Source organism: Aulostomus chinensis, chromosome 8 (assembly GCF_037954235.1).
Source record: "Aulostomus chinensis isolate RoL2024-O1b breed Wild chromosome 8, RoL_Achi_v1.0, whole genome shotgun sequence".
Classification (NCBI taxonomy): Eukaryota; Metazoa; Chordata; class Actinopteri; order Syngnathiformes; family Aulostomidae; genus Aulostomus; species Aulostomus chinensis.
In genome coordinates, this window is record NC_141327.1 from 14894853 (window position 1) to 14913698 (window position 18846).

The 18846-nt window shown below is 43.4% G+C and overlaps 1 protein-coding gene across 4 annotated transcripts in view; it reads left to right on the forward strand.

Moving 5' to 3' along the window:
* The first annotated feature begins 1477 nt into the window (after nucleotides 1–1477).
* Nucleotides 1478–18846, forward strand: part of pkn1a (protein kinase N1a) — a 48859-nt gene continuing 31490 nt past the window's right edge. The window contains exons 1-2 of one of the 4 annotated variants that reach the window (XM_086211161.1): nucleotides 1478–1557; nucleotides 3097–3291. In XM_086211161.1, the coding sequence (XP_086067287.1) occupies nucleotides 3271–3291 (21 nt within the window). In that variant the 5' untranslated portion in view covers nucleotides 1478–1557; nucleotides 3097–3270. Of the gene's footprint in view, nucleotides 1558–2489; nucleotides 3292–18846 lie in introns of those variants that run through there. The other 3 variants (XM_086211159.1, XM_086211160.1, XM_086211158.1) reach the window with 3 other exon arrangements.

Sequence of the window (18846 nt, forward strand, 5' to 3'; positions counted from 1 at the left end):
AACACGAGGACCAGCAAGACCTGTAGAAGCAGTAGGAAGAAATGAAGGAGGCTGCGGGGAAAGAACCCAAGGAAGGCAATCTAGAGAAGCGTGAGGATAAGCAGGTTGGTGGTGGGAAGAAAGAATGGGAGGAAAAGCAGATCCACTGTTCACATTCTCCCCAGAGTTCAGTTATTTTTGATTTAATGCTAATTTTCCTCCATTGCAATGCCTCATAAATAATACACAGTTACTCGTGGAACAGTCAGGACATAGAATTGCGTCTTATGACTCGGTTTTGGATAGCGCTCTTCAATACGGATGTTTTTCAACAAAGTTTTGATGACTTTTTTTGTATCTGGGTCAATGACATGTAAGGATTCTCAAAACAAATGTAAAAAATAATATGTAAACTAAAAAAAGCCAATCTACAAATTATATGAGTCATGGAAAATCAATGTCAAAGTACGACATTTATTATCAAACTATGACTTTGTAACAAATGATTCAAAATGAAAAGTTTCTTAAGTCATTTCACATGATCTCCCAAGAGTGAGACCACATGACAGCATGAAAGGGATGATTTTTTTTTTTCAAAATTTGAGAAAGAGTTACAGACCTGCTTGCTGTTTCTATGGGTCTTTGGAAAACTGATCGTAGCACTGTATTTCAGAAAACAGACAAAGTCAAACAAAGTTTATGTACGCAGGGTGGTAGAAATATAAAGGAAATTATTTTGATATTTTGTACATGATCACTCAAATAAAAAATGAAAACTGTGTATTACAGATCTGATACTTATAGTCTAGTATATTTTACGCATCTATATGTTTTTTTTTTGGCTGAAAGAAGAGAAGAAAGAAGATTGTTTGAGAATGTAGGCGTGATATGACTGATCCATCTATAACCGTTTTCAGTTATTATCCATTCATCTTCATTATCTCAGTACTTCTGAGTCAGGGGATTTTTTTACTGCTGTATTTGGTTTATCTGGACCTTTATTCCTTTCATTCTGTCCAATTTCCTGGCAGGACACTGAAGTTGTACCTCCACATTCATCTGCTTCAAGTTGCAATTTCGCATCTGTAACACCAGGTGTCACCGTTAAGCTACATACCGCCAGCAGATCTTCTTACCTGCTGTAACTTTCAGTTTCGATTCAGGTGCGTTCTTCTTCACGAAGTGAACTAGTCCCCCGTCTTTCTCACTCTGTAACATCTTGACAGGGCTTTATTCAGAATTATGTCACTGCTTTTTCACTGCACACACTTCAACGACCTTGATGTCTTACTTGCTGATTTCCTATGCAAAGTCGGTTCTATTAAAGCATCGGTTGGCTCACCAGGAAGCAGAGCTCTGTGATGCGTCTCTCTTAAACCCCATTTCTCCGTGCACCCAGAGGGTGAAAGGTCTGTGCATAAGTACCTTTAGCTCCCCCTAGATTAGCAAAAATCATCTTGAGTCCAAAACAATGCACAGCAACAGCTTGGCTCGGTGTACCGCGTCATCTGTGCCAGAACAGTTTTACTGTCACTCTCCAGGAAGGAATCCCCAAGATGAAAAGATGAAGCGCTCCAGGTAACGTCGTGGTTCCCTGCTTAATTGCCAGTTTAGATCTCGAGAAAGTAAACTGAGAATTTCCCATGAAAAATACACATGAAAAGTTGTAAATCAGATTTCACAAAAGGAGTAGTGTCTGTCTCATATAGTTATAACATCTGGTATTGATTTAGAGTCTCTGGGTCAGATGAATTGTTGGCAAATTAAAAAAAAAAACATGGAAAATTTGTGATTTTCTATTAATTAATTTAAAAAATATTCAAAAAGAATTCCAGTGTCTTGTTTTTCCAGTGTTTTGAAAATATCTGGTATTATTTTAGAGTCTTTTGGTGACATGATTTAGGGACCTAGTGAGGAAAAAAATCATAAAAAATGAAAAAAAAAAAAGTCTTACATGTCCAGTCTAAGAATAGGGAAATAAGAAATTGTAATGTGATAGTGGATTGAAATGTACTCTCACGTTAGTGTTTGCCTGTTTCTTCATTTTTGATTTGTTAATCTGTCAGGGACGATGAAGGAAACGTTACAGCATGTTACGGTAACGACTTACACATGGTGTGCGTGTAGCCTTTCTAGCTAATGCTAACGTGCCCCCCCCCTTTTGTTTTCTACTCCCAAAAAATCCTCACGCGAAAAGAAAAAAGGTAACACATGAAATACACAAATATAGAAAAAATACATAAACTAATATAATATGGAAGTAAAACGGTAACCCGTCGCTATGTGGGCTAATGCAGTAAAGCACTGATGTTGCAGGGTAAATTATTTCTACTTCGCTGGGTTTGTCCTCCCGATTCAACAGTTGGTTCATTATAAGTTACGGTTGACTTGGCAACCACAACCAGTGCGTGGACACATGACACATCCGGGCGCGTCCCCGCGACCCGTCGCTGGACCAATGAACGTTCAGGCGGCATTGCCCTGTCGTCGGGTGCGCGCGCTGGGGTGTACCGTACAAGTGCTCCCCGCCCCAACGTTTGAATGTGATGAGCTGTTGTCGTCGTTACCCATCCAGTGTGTGTGTCTGTGTGTCTGTGTATGAGGGAGTGTGTCAAAACGGAAAACGGCGTCCTTCAGCCTGTGTGTGTGTGTGTGTGTGTTGACTCCAGCGGGGTGTTTCATGGATGGACTGGCGGTCTATTGTACTCGGCGGAGCGGCTGGTGAGGGGCTGACAGGCGGCTTTTTGTGTGGCATGTGACACAGACAAGAGACCGAGGCGTGTGCACGGATGTTACCGGCGAAAAGAAGAGGAGTGCGTACAAGTGGTTGTGTTACGGTGCTTTTTTTTCTCAGCGGATGGGACTAAGGGATGTGTCGGAAGATTTTTACGGTGTTCTGTAGCTGCTGGTGACAAGAGGGAGAACAATGATAGCGGAGGTCTTCAGTTTAGACTGGATGCTCTTTTGCTAATGGAGAATCTGAACTGAACACATTTGAGATCATTTTGAAGTGAAGCGAGATCTACCGTTGGTTAGACTCGGACAGCGAGATCCATTCAGGCGCGGCCAGGCTAGCCAACAATGCGGATTACCTCTTGACTGCCTTTGTGTCAACAGGCTGTTTGCATAAAGTTGAGATAGCGCTCCCGGGACCAACAGCCGGTCATTTTCCAGGCATCTTTGTGTTCGATCGTCTCTGAGAGGGGAGCGGCGCTTGGCTGAGGAGGGGGACGAATACCACATGTGCGCAGGTCGCCTGTGAAACCGCTGAAAACGGCGACAGGGACGACGATGGCCAACGACTCGGTTCAAGTAAGTGGATGAATGCGCCGCAACTTTTGTCTGATTTGTCTCTACTGGCCTGCACCCTTTTGTCTTCGTCTGGATCTTGGGTGGTCCTGTGGCTAATGCTCCAAATATGTACTTTAAAAATGTACTTTTTTCCATTTTTTTTCCGGCCCTTTAATTGTACTATTCTATACTTGTGATTTCTAATGAAATGGCTGTACTTCTGACCAGATTAACTATTTGGATTGAAACCCCAGACGAGTCATCTTCCAAATCACTAAATTATATTGAAATGTAATGTAACTATGTTTTTAAATGGTCCGTTGTAAAGTCAATGGGATTTGAAAACTACACAATTCTATAAAAGTCATGAAAATCTGCATTATAAATACTTGCATATCTTGGTATACACCAGCACCCAAAACAGTAACCCCACTGACTGGGCTCATATAGAGTATGATACACCAACACCAAACCACCTTCCTGAGGGTGATGCTGTTCAGATTTTTTTGAAGAGGTGTTGATTATTTTAATTTCCATTTTTTGGACAATTCATAAAGACAAACTGTGAGACACACCTCTCAGTAAACCCCAGTGTAGTTCAACAGCCCCACAAACTACAGCTTTCAAAAGGATCGCTGAAAAAAAAGAAACTCTTCATGAAAATACAATAAAAACTAAACTTTATAATTCTCTTGATGGTGGATTTGTGGTGTATTATAATCCAAACGATACCTGTCAGAGGTGTTAATGTTTCGGCTGATCGGTGTACGTGTAGGTCAGCTATGATCGACTGAGGGAAAATCTTGTACTTTTGACTTTATGCGTGTCTATGTTGTATCAAACCACATCGCTCGTCGTCCATTTCAGTTAAATGTATGCTGGTAAATTTGCTAAAGTGGTCATTAGTCTCACGTTAACAGACAGATCGGAGAATGTATTGTTGTGAAAACGTCCTCGGAGTCATGGAACTTGGTAAAACTGTGTAAGGATGTTGACTGCTGGTGTGCAGTCACCCTGGCGTGGAGGGACTGACACCTTCGTAGCACCGTGACCACTTCAAGTGTGTGAAATCCTCCTCTGATTTGCTGGAAGCTTCACAAAGATCTGAAGAACCACCAGTAGCCACTCAGCATAACTGGAACCAGATAGTTTGAGTCTTGTTAATAATGCATGACGGCTGCCACTTGTGGTTTGTAGAGGGTGTGTGTATGTATACACTCAGAGCTCCAGCAGGGCTCAGTCACCTCTGCGCTGGATTAGCCAGGATGAGGATGAGGATGATGTGGGTCTTCCTCTGTGGCTGTGTCATCAGCGTGTGTGAGGAGATGCAGGCACAATAGTTATGTTTGTTTTCAGACAACGCACCCAAGGCAACGCTCTTCGTGACTGCTTACTTTGCTGCTTACAAGTTTTTGTGATCAGGACGGTCACGACTTCCTGGTGTAGCAGGTGGAGACACTAGTGCTAGATAATAGCCACATGTCACGTTATTATGACACAGAGGCCAGTAGGTGGAGCAGAGCTTGATAGTCTTGACATTTAAGTCAACATGGGTGGTTGGATGGAGCAAGAACCACTGCGCTGTCGTGCAGGTGTGTATTTGCCATCACACTGTCCTGTTTGCACTTTAAATTCCGTGAAACACGTGATTCCGTGATACACGTCCTACACCCCAATTAGCAGCAAGTGAGTGAGGACCAGGTGCAGGTGAAAATGCAGAAGTGACACAGTAGTGATGATAACGTTGGTGCAGAATTGGTCAGCTGATGAAGAAGTAGCGTATTCCACTGCTGGCCCGTTGGAGTCTTCTCCCTGTGCTTGCGTGGGTTCTCTCCGGCGCTCCTGCTTCCTCCCTCAGACCAAAAACATGCAAGCTAGGCTAATTTGAGACTCCACATTGGCTGTGGGGGAATGCGGGTATCCGTCTGGATTTGCTCTCGCCCGAAGCTTCCCACGTCACACTTAGGTGGTAAAGATAATGATGGAATCGGATGGACTTTGAATACCCCTTTGAACCCATCCCCCCGCCTCATGAGGGGGGTTGTCATAGTGACACAACAATCAATATATTCTCCTGAAGGTTCTTTGTTTTGTTTCTGATTAATAATCATGTGAAGATGAGAAGAAGAACATATTTCCAAGATGAAGTCAGCAAACAAATCCTGACCCCAAAATGTAATGGTTCCTCCCCCTTGTTGGCACATGCCACACCCCTCCACTCACAGAGTTGGTTTAATCCTGCTGACAGTCACACAAGCAAATACCCCCAAATACTATCTGCTTGGCAGTGGTAACAAAAACAGATTACAGATTACATATTATTCGTACAACACATCAGTCTCACGAACATAAAGGATAACATTTCAAAACGAAGCATCCCTTTTTGAAGGTTTTCAACATTAAATGCTCTTTTCATGAAAAAACGCAGGTTATCATACGATATCGGTGAGAACAGATCAGCATCATTCATCAGACTCAGGAACTGATATTTTTCAGTTTCAAAGGAGAAAATAATTATAAAAATGATGAATTCCAGCAGTTATCGAATGCACAACCCAACACACTGACCGCTTCTTCTGGATTGTTTTTCCATCCCCTCTTTCATTTGCATCAGGAAGTGGTGGAGCCGGCACGTGTCAGTAGTAAAATGAGCCGCAGTCTGAGGGTAATTATGTCGGCATGCATTTATCTGACTGATTTAAAAGCTTTGTGCCGGGTTACTTTGCCACTTCAACCAGTTCTAATTCTATCTTTTGAGCCTTGATGTCCTCAGGCGTGCCAGTTTAGCCACTAAATAGATGCCTAATTGTTCCATTACACTTCCCCTGTGTCAGAAATCTATATGGAAAATAACCAGTGTTGGGAAATCTGTCGGCCTGCTCCACTGAGCACTTTAGGAGCTACGTCATCGATTGAAAGTTGAGGCCGGCTCACTTGCTGCGATCACAATGGTACCGCCGGTGCTGTCCTGCTAACGTCTGCATGGGGTATTGTTTCTTTTTGGTTTAGGCCTTCTGGAGGCTCAAGGGCCAAAGAGAAATATGATCAATAAAGAGAGAAAACAAAGACTGGGATGGACGGAGATTTAAGATCTTCCTTTGATCTTTGTTTCTGCGGCTGCTGGGTCGGGAACACTGGAAACCATTCATCTCTGCTTTGTCCATCATCAGGATACGAGAGACAAATTTCCACACAGTTCAAAGGATGAGCTGAATTTGTCTGTATTTTTAGTTGAGAAGATCTGAGATGTGATCTTTTCTTTCACCCAGGGAATGGAATCTTCAAAATGTAAAGATTTGCTCTGATGCAAAAGTCGCTTTGACACAGATTCCACAATACAGCTGTTCAAATGAACCCGAAGTGGTGGAAAGGACCTGATTTGACCCTCCCTGAGACCAATTATCTGCCTAGATAATCCTGTTTCGTGAGGGGGTTTGTCAGTGTAATCTTAACATTCCGGACAGGATCAGGCTCCCTGTAAATTAAGTCATAAAGATGGAACGTATTTGATATTTATACGTGAGGGCGTTTGAAAAATGTCGACCGTGAAGATGGTAAACGCAGCTTGTAATGTGAGACGAGCTTTAACCACGCTGCAGTATTTTTGTATCCAGCCGGATGTTTTATAAACTGCAGTTCGTAATTAAACTGACATGAAAAAGTGCTGTCAGTAACATTTACAGATGGAGGTGTAGGCTGACTCATGAACTACTGTAACATCCATTCTGTGTCATTTCCAAGCTGAGACTGAACAAACTCTCGTTGGAACTGTTGGGAAGATTAGATTTTCAGTTTGTTTATAAATCCTGCAGATTTCATTATTCTAGATGTGCGGCAGGCAATGGAGCGCTACAGTCGTGCCCCTGGCGTGGCATTTGTTTGCCCCCACAGGAAGACAATATTAACCCCCCCATAGAGGTCTGAAACAAACCGCGTCATACTTCCTCATAAAGGTTAGAGGGGAGACGAGAATGGAACGATGGGGGGGGGGGCACTGTTCTGTACAGTACATGAAGGAATCTGTGGCGGTTGTTGCTTGTGTGTGAAATGTTTAGCAGAGTTGGTGTTCCCTGGAAATACCCAGACAACCAAAGCACGCTCCAGTTGCTTCACAAAATGTTCGTGGGCACAAATGTTCTTAAATACACACACAGATATACAACTTATATACACACACACACACACACACAGATATATACAGAGTCAGACCCTCCGGGGAATGCATAGGAGTACTTCCCATAAGCCTCAGCATGACGTAAGGAGACAGCTATGCACACAAAATAGGCTTTTCTCATTGCAGCCCTGTAGGCCGTGCAGTTCAGACAGAATCCTCAATAATACACGGAGGAACAGTGGAGTACCTGATTGTTCCGAGACAGAACGCTCATGTTCTGATTCATTCATTGTGGCAGCAGACATCTGGAAACAGTGGAGGCTAACAGGACAGACCATGATGTGGTGCAATCCTTCACAAGAATATGTCTATACTTAGAAGAACACATGATGGTGACCTCATTTTGGCTGTTGTGTGAGAGGGCTTTGTCTGACCCTCAAGGAAGTGATTGTATTGATTAAACTATTATCACTGTATAGAGTGGCTGCTAAACATACAGAGGAGGCTCAGACAGAAGTACAGTTAGAGATTCCAAAATGAGTTTTTATTGGTATTGGAGCAATGCATCAGTACATAGCAGTAATTCCTCTTGTGATACAGTATTGATACACTGGTACTAAATATCAATATTATTTTCTGATTAAAATAACTGCTGTTTTAAACTTCAGTTGCACTTTCTTGGATATCATTTTATTTCATTGTCATTGAAAGTGAAACTTCAGTTGTCGCCTACGATTGCACTTTCACCGAATGTTGGTCACATTAGATAGGACGTGTATTCATGTACTGTAACTGCTTTTGGGTCAGTTTGTAATGTAAACTTAATATTTCTGAAAATGTGTTAAAACTTTCCCAACCAGGCAAAATTGGTATTGAAACCGAAGTATCTCTAAATGAATCGATATTTAATCGAATCAGTACCTGATGAGTTGCATTGAAAGCATTCAGGAAATCAGACGGAGAACCAGACGGTCAATAAATGCATAATTCCTGCTTTTTACCTCTGGCGGGGTATTTTTCTTTTCCAGTTTCGTAATCATGGTGTATTGTAGATGAATTATCAAACAATTGCGGCACTTAAGATTTGTGATAGTACTGTGACGCTTAACTCTGATTCCCACCCATACAACTCAACTTTTTCATGTCGCTCTCCTTCCAGTCTCGGCACATAAGAACTAAAAAAATGGTTCATAATGCATTCCGTCTTGTCAGGTTCACTTTAGAGGGAGCTTTTTTTCACCACTTTTGGCAAGGGGCGGTGTCGGACTCTCATGTGCGCTGCTAAGAGAAGCTAACGGAGACTTGAGCTTAGGGGCATGGGAAGGACCTCGCACTGCGAAACGTATCACGATACGATTGCGAGTATTGGGATATCATGATATGCTGCCATTTTCTGCACTGTCACCAAAAAAATAAAAAAATGGAGCTGAAAATATGACTGTATATGTGCATCAAATGCCAAATGTCCACTTTAAATTTTCCAGTCTTTTTTAAGTTTCTTCACCACATTGACTTCTGACTGTACTGTTCATATTGCAGCTGCAAACCTTCTGAAACATTCATAATTGTTTGGAGAAAAAATATGCTATGAAGAGCCAGAAAATCTATATTGTATGGGGGGGGGGGGTGTAGTTATCTTTCGCTATTTGGATATTATTTTACCGCCCTTACTTGAGCTGTACCTTCAAAGCATCAGGATGCAAGTGCTACCGTGGCGACCTGGGACGGTCACATCTTTCTACACCCCTTTACTTTCAAACCTCATTCGGCTGCTCCCCCCCCCCCCCCCCCCATCATGATCAAACCACTGGTGTAGTCGGATCGTTGCTTCTCTGATAAGAAAAGTTCATATGAGTGTGGAGGGCAATATGAAGGGGGTGGGGGTGGGGCTCTACGGGACATTATGCTGATGAGGCTCCAGAGCCACAGCACTACAATGGGATATATTGTCCGACACCAGCAGCCCAGATCGCATTCAGTTCACTGCCAGTTCATTTTCCTCATCCTATGCTGAGGCCATCGGTGACCACACCCTCATCGACTAACCAGCCTGGCTCAGAGGGGCGGTACACACCGGCATGTTAAATGCGTGTAATGGTGTGTGGGTCGTACGGGTGATTTCATTTCTCCATGTGAACTAAGGTCTCTTGTTAATGTTCATGCTTCATAGTTGGTCTGAGCTCCAGCAGCTGCTTCGACGTCTTAATCTTTTTTCACATCTCTCCTTCCAACTTTGCACAAGTCCCATAATTCACATGACCTCATAGCAAAGTTACCCCCGCCTGAATTCCAGGTTCAGACAGGACCTCTCCTTCTCCCTCGATACTCTGGCGGGCCAGCGGCAGCGCTGATCTCACCCTGTCATGACATCACCAATCACTCTGAGCCATTGAAGCCTGTTTGCTTTCAGGACAAGTCAGCTGGATGTGCAGGAGCATGCAGATCAGCCTGGTTCACTCAGCCTCAACATAAATATATCAGGTCTTTTCCTGCTGAGCTCTGTTTTTCATCCCGTGAAGCAGAACAGTTCACAGATGCTGAAGTCAGTATCAGTACAAATTCTGTACTCCTCTTCTATACCTTCATTATATAACTGCAGTAATTCCTCACTTGGAGCCTGGCCTGGCTTGTCAACACCAGCAGCCTTACGCTCTGACATACTTTGACCTCTGACCCTTCCTCATTATGGCTGTGCCCAGGGCCTCCGGGCCACATGCATCGATCTCCGGCATCATCGCTCTGCACTTCCATGTTTAAACAGCCGCTCAGTGGAGTTAACGCTCTCTGGGGTTGTCAGAAGACTGCAGACTTCATTATCTGCTTAAAATTTCAGATTTATTGAAGAGATAGTTGTGTTTATATTCATGATATAATCACTCACTCCATCGGAAAATAAAGTGAAAGTGTTGTCTCATCTCTTGAGCACGCTAACCCAGACACCAAACTAGCTCCTTTCAGTTCCTGAATCAAAAGGTCAAAGATGTTTTTCTTCATAATAAGGAAATGAACACATCAACTGCTGGATCAAAAATACTTGAGGGTATGAGCTGATGTCAGATACGTGGGAAAGTGCATGATAAAACCATCAGGAAACGGTATGTTTAGAAAAAGATTTAATGCACTTAAACTTTAATAATTCATGACTTCAGAACCAAGATGTAGAAAAAAAAATGGAAGCATTTATTTTATCCTCAACATACTCATGATTTCTCTTTACCCAGCAGCTGATTTTCCAAACTTTTTTTTTTTTTTAAAAAGAAGAACAGAAATCTCTCACTAGTTTAACGCGCAGAAACAATTTTTCCTCGTTACCTGCAATCAGTAGATACTTCTGTTTTCACTGCTGCACCTCGTACACACGTGCCCATGGCTGGAGGACCATCATTTTCCGTCATATACTTTCATATCTTAGCTATAAAATACTGGTGTATATTTTTATTTCAGGCCACCTCCTGCGCTGCCAACCCTAAAGTGTATAATTCATTCATCCATTAACACACATTATGGTGATTCAAGCATGGTGATTTCCCCACAGCAGGGGGGGCTGGCTGGTAAACTCTGCATGAACAAAGGAATATCGGACCACTTAATGGGATAAACCAGGCATGGTTCCCCAAAGCTCACGCGGCAACCAGACAGCATTGACGCTGATACGTGTAAGAGACGGGACGCTATTGGTGGCGCTGTTCTGCTTCCAGCGCCAGTGACAGTCCTGTATAAGTGACTCATCTGTGAATCCAAACAATGCGCAAAGCTTCGTGTTACTGATGTTTAGCATCTAACTGATTCTAACTTTAGAGCAGGACAATAAAAATCATGGATTATCAATTTATGCAACTGATATAATGATTTCTTGTTTTGTGCTGCACTGAAATTAAACCCTTCCTATGTTCATTGTGCAGCAATTTTGTGATAACAAACTCAGGAGTCTAATTACAACAATTAACTCACTTAACTGCTGGAATCAAAAAGAATGATAGCAGATATTTGCATTCAAAATACCTTTACTATCTAATTTAAAAACCCTATGTCAAAATATTGAATAACACCAAGTCTGACGAAACAAAACTGTTGAGTACCTCCAGTCGTACCTTTTTAAAGTTTTTCTGCATTAAAGTTGAAAGTGTAGCAGCTTTGTAACATGCTCTCGTGAGTTTTCAGTTAAACTTGATGTGCTCAGTGCTGGAAAAGCTCCATTTTATTTCATCTGTCTGAGAGAGACGTTGGTTCATTGTCTTGGGACATTTTTGAGGCACGTATTTTAGAACACCTGGTGTCAGTGATACCTGAGCGAGCGATGTTCTCAGGTCTTTTCCTCCGACGTTACTCTGGTATTTCATGTTTCAGCGGCGTTCTCCTCCCTCCCAGCGCCAGTCCCAGGCAACGTTTCAGGCCTCTTCGCTGCAGTGAAACCTGACCAAAATGCCTGTGGTGAATGCTCCTTGTGGACAGTGGAGTGTAAAGTGATCCACCATGTTGCCCTTCTGTTATCGTGCCCCCCTCCCTCTCTTCTCTGCTCTCCCACCATCCCTCTATCCCGTCTCTCTAACCTACACACCAGCTGCTGCCCTGTACTCCCTTCCCTCGTGTCTTCCTCCCTCAGACCGATCCTCCTGGGTGTCATTAGATAGAAAAGACTTGTTTTTTGTGGTTGTTTTTTTTTCATTATGTTGTTGACCAGCCTAAAACCAAACACTTGCAGGCTAAACATGGTTAACTTGCTAAATAATTTCACACCAATCATGGCCACAGGTCCCAGGCTCATACTGCCAGTACAGCTGCTTTTGCTAGCAAAAGAAATACTTCGAAATACTGCGTTTAATTCTTTATTTCAACTGAATCAGAACAAATATTTGCCAGCAGCAGCAGAATCGGTCTTTGTGGATGTGGAGGGGCTGCATCGTACACAGAGGGTGTGACTTAAGATATAAATAGACTGTGGGAGTTATGGAAATCTCCCCACAAACAATCCCTCTTATTAGAGTTAGAGATCAAGTTACACTGATTACATTTGGCCCACTGGGAGACCCACCAGCTCGGCTCAAAACGACAGCCTTGATGGACGGGTAGAGGGGTGGGTGGTGGTGCCGTCGCTGTCCGAGAGAAGGGAAATTAGTTTAAAACGTCAAAGTAAAAAAGGTTTCTTAAAATGTTAGCGTAGCAAGGATATCCTAAACATAATGGCACTTAGGAACTCTTTTAAAAAAGCAAAACAATAATGATATTTTCCTCAGGAAAGACACGCAATTTTTTTGGACAAATGGTTTAAAGGGTTTTTAAAAAATATATAAACGTGCGTAACAAATACACACGACCTCCGCGGATCACAACATCCTGTATCGTATAGCTTGATAGTAGGACTGGGAAATGATAAGATTGTACTGGTACCAGTGCCATCATACATTCAACTTATTGATCAGAGTCGCCATGGAAAGTATGTAGATTTTCAGTGTCGATGTGATTGTTTTGTGAGTGTGAACACGGTGAAGAGACAGGAGGAAAGGCTGCGTGTGACGGACGAGTGCAAAAGCGCCGGTGTGCGCAGGCTGCAGGAAGGTGATTCTACACAGAGCAGATCAGTCGAATCATAGTCTTCACATGAATAAAAATGAATTACAGGTCTTCTTTTCTTAAAAAAGGAGTCGGAACTCACTGTCGAGCGGGGGAGGCTGTACGCTGAGAGCAAGCGCCGCTTCTGTCCGGCTTGATGGCGCGTGATTGATGGTCAGAAAACCTGTTGACGTCGATAAGACGAATAATGTCAGAGACGCACGATTGTGATAGATTTAACTATTTTTGTTCTCAACTGAGACCGGTTGTCAATAGTTGATTAATAGGGTGCGTGTACAGGTGTGGTGTTTCATTTGCACCATCGGCTTGTGACATTGTCGTTACCGTAGTGATGGCAAAACAGAGACAAAGGCTTAGAGCCCGGTCCTGATCTTTATGATGAATACTTCTTGAGTGTGATCCAGCGGAGTCATGCTCCTCTTAAGGAAACAGATGAACGTGAACAAATTGAAAACTTGTGTTCATTTTTCACATCACTTCATCATTTTTAACCTTTTTTGAAGTCGATGTGGGCAAATTCTTATGTTCTGTCATGTTTCCATTAGGACTGTAATTATTCGACACGCCTCTGCTATTTTCAAATAACAGGATGGCGCAGGATATTTTAAAGGCTAATTTTCTCTCCAAATTCCATTTTTGATCGAATATCGTGGTACTGCAGATTCCCTTCCTACACATCTGTTCCACACTAAAGTCTCGCCACCATTTCAATGATGTTTTCAATGAAAATGAGAATAACCATGCAAAAAATTAGCATTCCCATTTTCACAATATGAAACGGAATCGCAATATTAGTCAATATCAGTCCCTCTCCCTTCTTACGCCAGTTATTTATTCTGTAGACTTTGTTTTACTGTTGTATGTCTGCTACATGGTATTTTGTTGATTGTAAAGAACATTTTCTAACATGGGGGGGGGGGGGGGGGGGGGGGTGGCATGGCTCAGAGGTAGAGTGGCCGTCCAGCAACAGAAGGGTTGCTGGTTCGATCTGGTCACCGGGGGAAGTGAGGATCTTGCTCAAGTATCTTGTTCGGTATCTTGCACAAGTATCCTTGAGCAAGATACCGAACCCCTAATTGCTCCTGATGGCCCTGCGACAGACTGGCGACCAGTCCAGGGTGAACCCCGCCTCTCGCCTAGTGTCAGCTGGGAGAGGCTCCCGCCCTTCCCCGCGACCCTGAATGGATAAGCGTGGATTTTCTAACATTTTACCCGGCAGATAAAATGTATAATTACATTGTCAGGCTGTTCCTCTCGGAAGGAATAAACTTGTAGTGTTAACTTGTTGAATGCAGACTCCTCCAGAATGAGGCGGCACTGCAAAAACACATTTAGTCTGGCTGTTTTGAACACTGCATGTTTGTAGATGAAACAACGTCCTGCATTGTTGCCTCCTCATGAGCACTCCCGCCAGCTTGCAGTGTAAATAAATGAACAGTATGAGGCTATAGAAAGAACACACAATGTGTGTGTTGGGGCTTCGTCACATGTTTGCCACCGCATTCAGTTTATGTGTGGCGGGAGTTGTTGTCTTTGCAGCTGCACGGGTCACTTCAGTTATTTAATTCTTCGTACAAGTGTGCATACAACTTCCTTTTTTTCTTTTGCTCCATCTGCCCATTTGAACGTAGACAAGCCTGAACCCAGTGCTGGTTTTGGATAAATAGGAGCCGGTGTGTTACCTGGAGGCCGGGCTGTTATAGAAACTGCTGGCAACAGAATCGAAACACACCCAATCCACACTCACCTGTACACACACACATTTTAGTAAGTCCTTCATTTTTTTAAGGCACAGCTAAATGTGTGTAAATATGATCTGATTCTAAGAGAAGGAGGGGGGAACTTCAGTACGCGCCTAAAACTGTGCCACCGTATGTACGAGCGGACCTCACGTGGACACGGCTGCATTCTGACTCCCGCAGCAGCACGGGATGGCAACTTGTCCGTTTCCTACTCGTGCATATGCGTTCATGGGAGGGTCCTGTGAAAGTTTCATGCAAAATCAAAGGGAGGAGATGTACAAGTTGAGACTGATATGTATTGTGTATTTTATTGTGGGCGACAGCAAGAGAGAGAGAGAGAGAGAGAGAGAAACAGTTGGGGCTGTCTGTTTTGATGAAACGTCTCTGAAAAGCAGTTGCAGTCCAGATTGTGCATTTAATCGCGTCAACGGGAGAAAGATCTGGTATTAAAAGTACAAGAAAAAAATAGCATTTCTGCTCATTTTGACAGCGGCTTTCAATTTTGTCTCCTCTCCGGGTCCTGCACCTCCTTACATGGTGATTAATCATCTTTTATCGGCCTTTAATAGCTCCTTGTTTTTGCATGTTTGCAACAATTAGGTTAAACGGCAGCCATTTGTGCTTCTTATGCAATCGGGCTGCAGGTTTAATAATAACAGGCACAGTCAGGGCTTCCTGCTCTCCAGCAGAGTCTCACCTGACGTTTACTTATCACCACATTTTTGCGTCATGTATGCAGACAAATAATAACCCAAAAAGTGTTGTTTTTTTGGGGGGGGGGGGTGCTCTGTAATTAGTGAATGGACTGAAATGCTTTCGATCAAACTGTCACTTACATTAAGCTGCGGTTACTCAATCATCTCAATCTCTTCAGAACCCTGAATACTTTATATAACCTGTGTTTATCCCTTCAAAATAAAACCCTAAAAGCTTTATTTCCAATTAAATTAGAAGGCCTTTACCCCCCCCTGTCAACTAACACACCCCTTTACTCTGTGCATATGTTCATCCCGCCTGGTGTGTGTCATCACACCCTCCTGTATGTCGCTCAGCTCAAAAAAATAAAGAAACAAAAATTAAAGCCGGACCTTTTAGGTTATTGTCTACTGTGGGCTGGAGTGCTTTCAACAGAATTAAACGTTTTTGACAGATTTCAGGGATTAAATCAAAATGATGTAACAGGTTAATCTTCATATAGAAGCAGCTGCTTGTTTATTGTCACCAGAAACCGCGCTTGCACAACATCAAGGACAGGCGTTGGGTGAAGTTAACCAGGAAATGAAAAAACAGACATATATCGTCGGCCAGCTGGGACTTTAATGGATCAGTCACTGGCATGGGTTTTTCTTAGAGCTGCCATGTCAAATGAGGCATGTTGCTCCAACTACATAATCCGATGAACACACACCAGACCTGCTGCACTGGTCTCTGCCACACCTGAGCCTAACTGTCATAGCCATTCATATTGAGGTGCCTGCACACACACACACACACACACACACACACACACACACACACACACACACACAGAAGGCCGGGAATGCCCAGGGATCCTCTTGTGGCACATAAATATGCACTTCCATGCTTTGTCTTTCTCAGTTAGATTCTCTACATCTCCCCTGGGTGCTCTCCAAATGTGAATGTAATGTGCGCTCTCTCCCCAAATGCTCAGTTACACCCCCCCCCCCCCCCCCCACACACACACACACACACACTGTGTAACTTAAAGGCGGGTTTTGCTCTCAGCTGTTAAGTCATGAATCAGCCAAGTGTCAGACAACTGGTTTATTGTAGAACTCTTAGTTAAATCAAAATGAATATTGTTATTGGGGGATTTTTGCCACAAGGCTTGTAGCGTCCTGTCTTTCCGTCTTTAAAGAACCCGTCCAGATATAATATTTTTTCTGAAGATTTTCCAGAGACGTTATTTGGGTTTAAGGCTGTGACTTGAAAGGCAGTATCTGTGGTTTACAGTCTGGCCAAGATTCTTGCATCCCCCTCCCTCGTTTTTCCTCATTATTTCATGTCATTGTTCTACCGGATGCCGTCTAATAAATACAAAAATATGAAGCCTCCTTCATGTTCTTCTTGGTTTAGTTTTGTAACCAGCAATAGATATTTTGGGATGGGGTTGGGGACGGCAGCAGCATGTGAGACCAGACATGATACTTTCCTGTCACCACAGGAAGTGCCCTAAGATAAAGATGAACTAAATCCCATTCAGGATACATCAGGCAACTTTTCCACACATTCTTGTCGCGTGTCTGCTTGCAGCGATGTCACAATGCTGACTGTAACATGATTGATCGAGCGGAGCGTCTTGTGAATCTTGTTGCCACGTCGCCGCCCGTGTGCCTACGTTGTGTGCTAGTGCTAGTCAGAGTGTGTTGTAGCTACATTTGTGTGTGACAGCGTAGCTTCGTGCATGTTGGAGAGTTTCTTCTGTTCATTTCCTCCCTGAGTGCTGTGGCCGGGTTAGAGAGAGTTTTGTTGTGTATTTCACATACTGTTCTTTTTGTTTGTGCATTTCACACGTAGTGTCGCTTTGTGTTAGACCCTCTAGAGGTAGAGCGGAAGCCCCTCTGTAATTTCTGTTTGGTTCCAGGCAAGTGCCCAGTGTAGTTAAGTTAGTTAGCCACTTTTATTTTTGTTGTTTTCCCGTTGGGAGCCTCACGAGCGTGCTGAGCCCCTTCGGCTAGACTTAGCTTAGGTAGAGGGCGCTTTGAACTCCCCAGTACTTCAGGTTAGAGACATTTTTGTTTTGCTTGTTTCATTGTTTTGGGCTTACCGTTGGCTACCCGAGCCACAGCTATCTCCAGCTGTGCCTCTAGTTGTGCTGGGATTGTGGTCTTGATCAATAACCCGCACGGCCAGACCACAGCTCTTGTTACGTCCCGTTTTTTCTTGCTCTAGACACCCGCTGCAGCCGGTGGGTCATAACAGTTTTTTAAACCAAAAGTGAGGAAAGATGTATTTGATAGATCAACAAAGTAATTGTCCTCAGGTAACTTCATATTAAAGTGAAGAGCGGCAGGAGGGCATTTTCTCTCCGCCAGTTCTGTAGACGGCTAGAGATGAGGTGTCGAGTTCGTCCAGACCGCAAGACAGTTGGTTTGAGATCATCAGCTCCGTGCAACACGTCTGTCAGAGCTGTTGCATCTGTGAGATTCTCGTCAGAAGAAACCATTCAATGTGAAAGGCAACAAAAATGTTTTCGGAATAGAAAACGGTCTGTGTAGAAGGTATTTCAGAGTACTCCAGCTAATGCCAGAAAAGTTTTGCGGCCCCACAGGGAGCTGCGCAAAGTCAGATTGACTGCCTCAGTTGAAATCTGTATTTCATTTGTGACACAGACATTTATTTTCCAAAAGCGAATGTATCAAGATGTAACGGAGACAGTCGCAGTTGGTGGTAAAACATCTTGAAAAAAATAAGACTTTTCTCTCCAAGATGACGGCGAATGACACTTGGTTACCCAGCCAGTCGTCTCCAAGATTCTCGCGACACCTTTGGCCACGCTGTCACTTGACTCCAGCCTCTCCTTGGCCCTGCAAACGCCGTCTCAGTGGTCCAGAACCGTAGGGGATCCCCAGGCTCAGCCTTGACTAAACACAGAAAGGAGAACTCGTGCCATGGTAGATTTTTTGGGGAGCATCTCTTGCTCCACTTCATCGATTTTCATCCTTTTTTTCCCCCCTGTTCATCACGAGTCTGAAATGCTATTTTCAGTGAATATTTGAATCATTACATGCCTCAGCTGCCCTGACATTCTCTTGTTAATTCTATTTTCCAAACATCTATTTTAGTACGAATATCTGTGCCAAGACAACATTGACCTTCAGCTCCACGTCCAGCTACATATCAATCTCTAATGCCTCTTGCATACCGCTGCTCTAACAAAGCCGTGAACCTCTGGCCTTCCTTCGTCTTCCTCCACGTCATCCTTCCCCCTCATCCCCTCTCTCTTTTCCTTCCCTGGCTATCGCGCTCGCTCCTGCTTTCCAACACAAGTACATCTCGGTCCAGGGCTGCAGGAGAAGGTAGAGGGGTTACTTTTAAAGCCAATATTTTGATTGTGATAATGAATTGTAAGATAAATGTTGGGAAAATGAATCACTTTATAAAGAAAGGTCCAAGACACAATGTCAT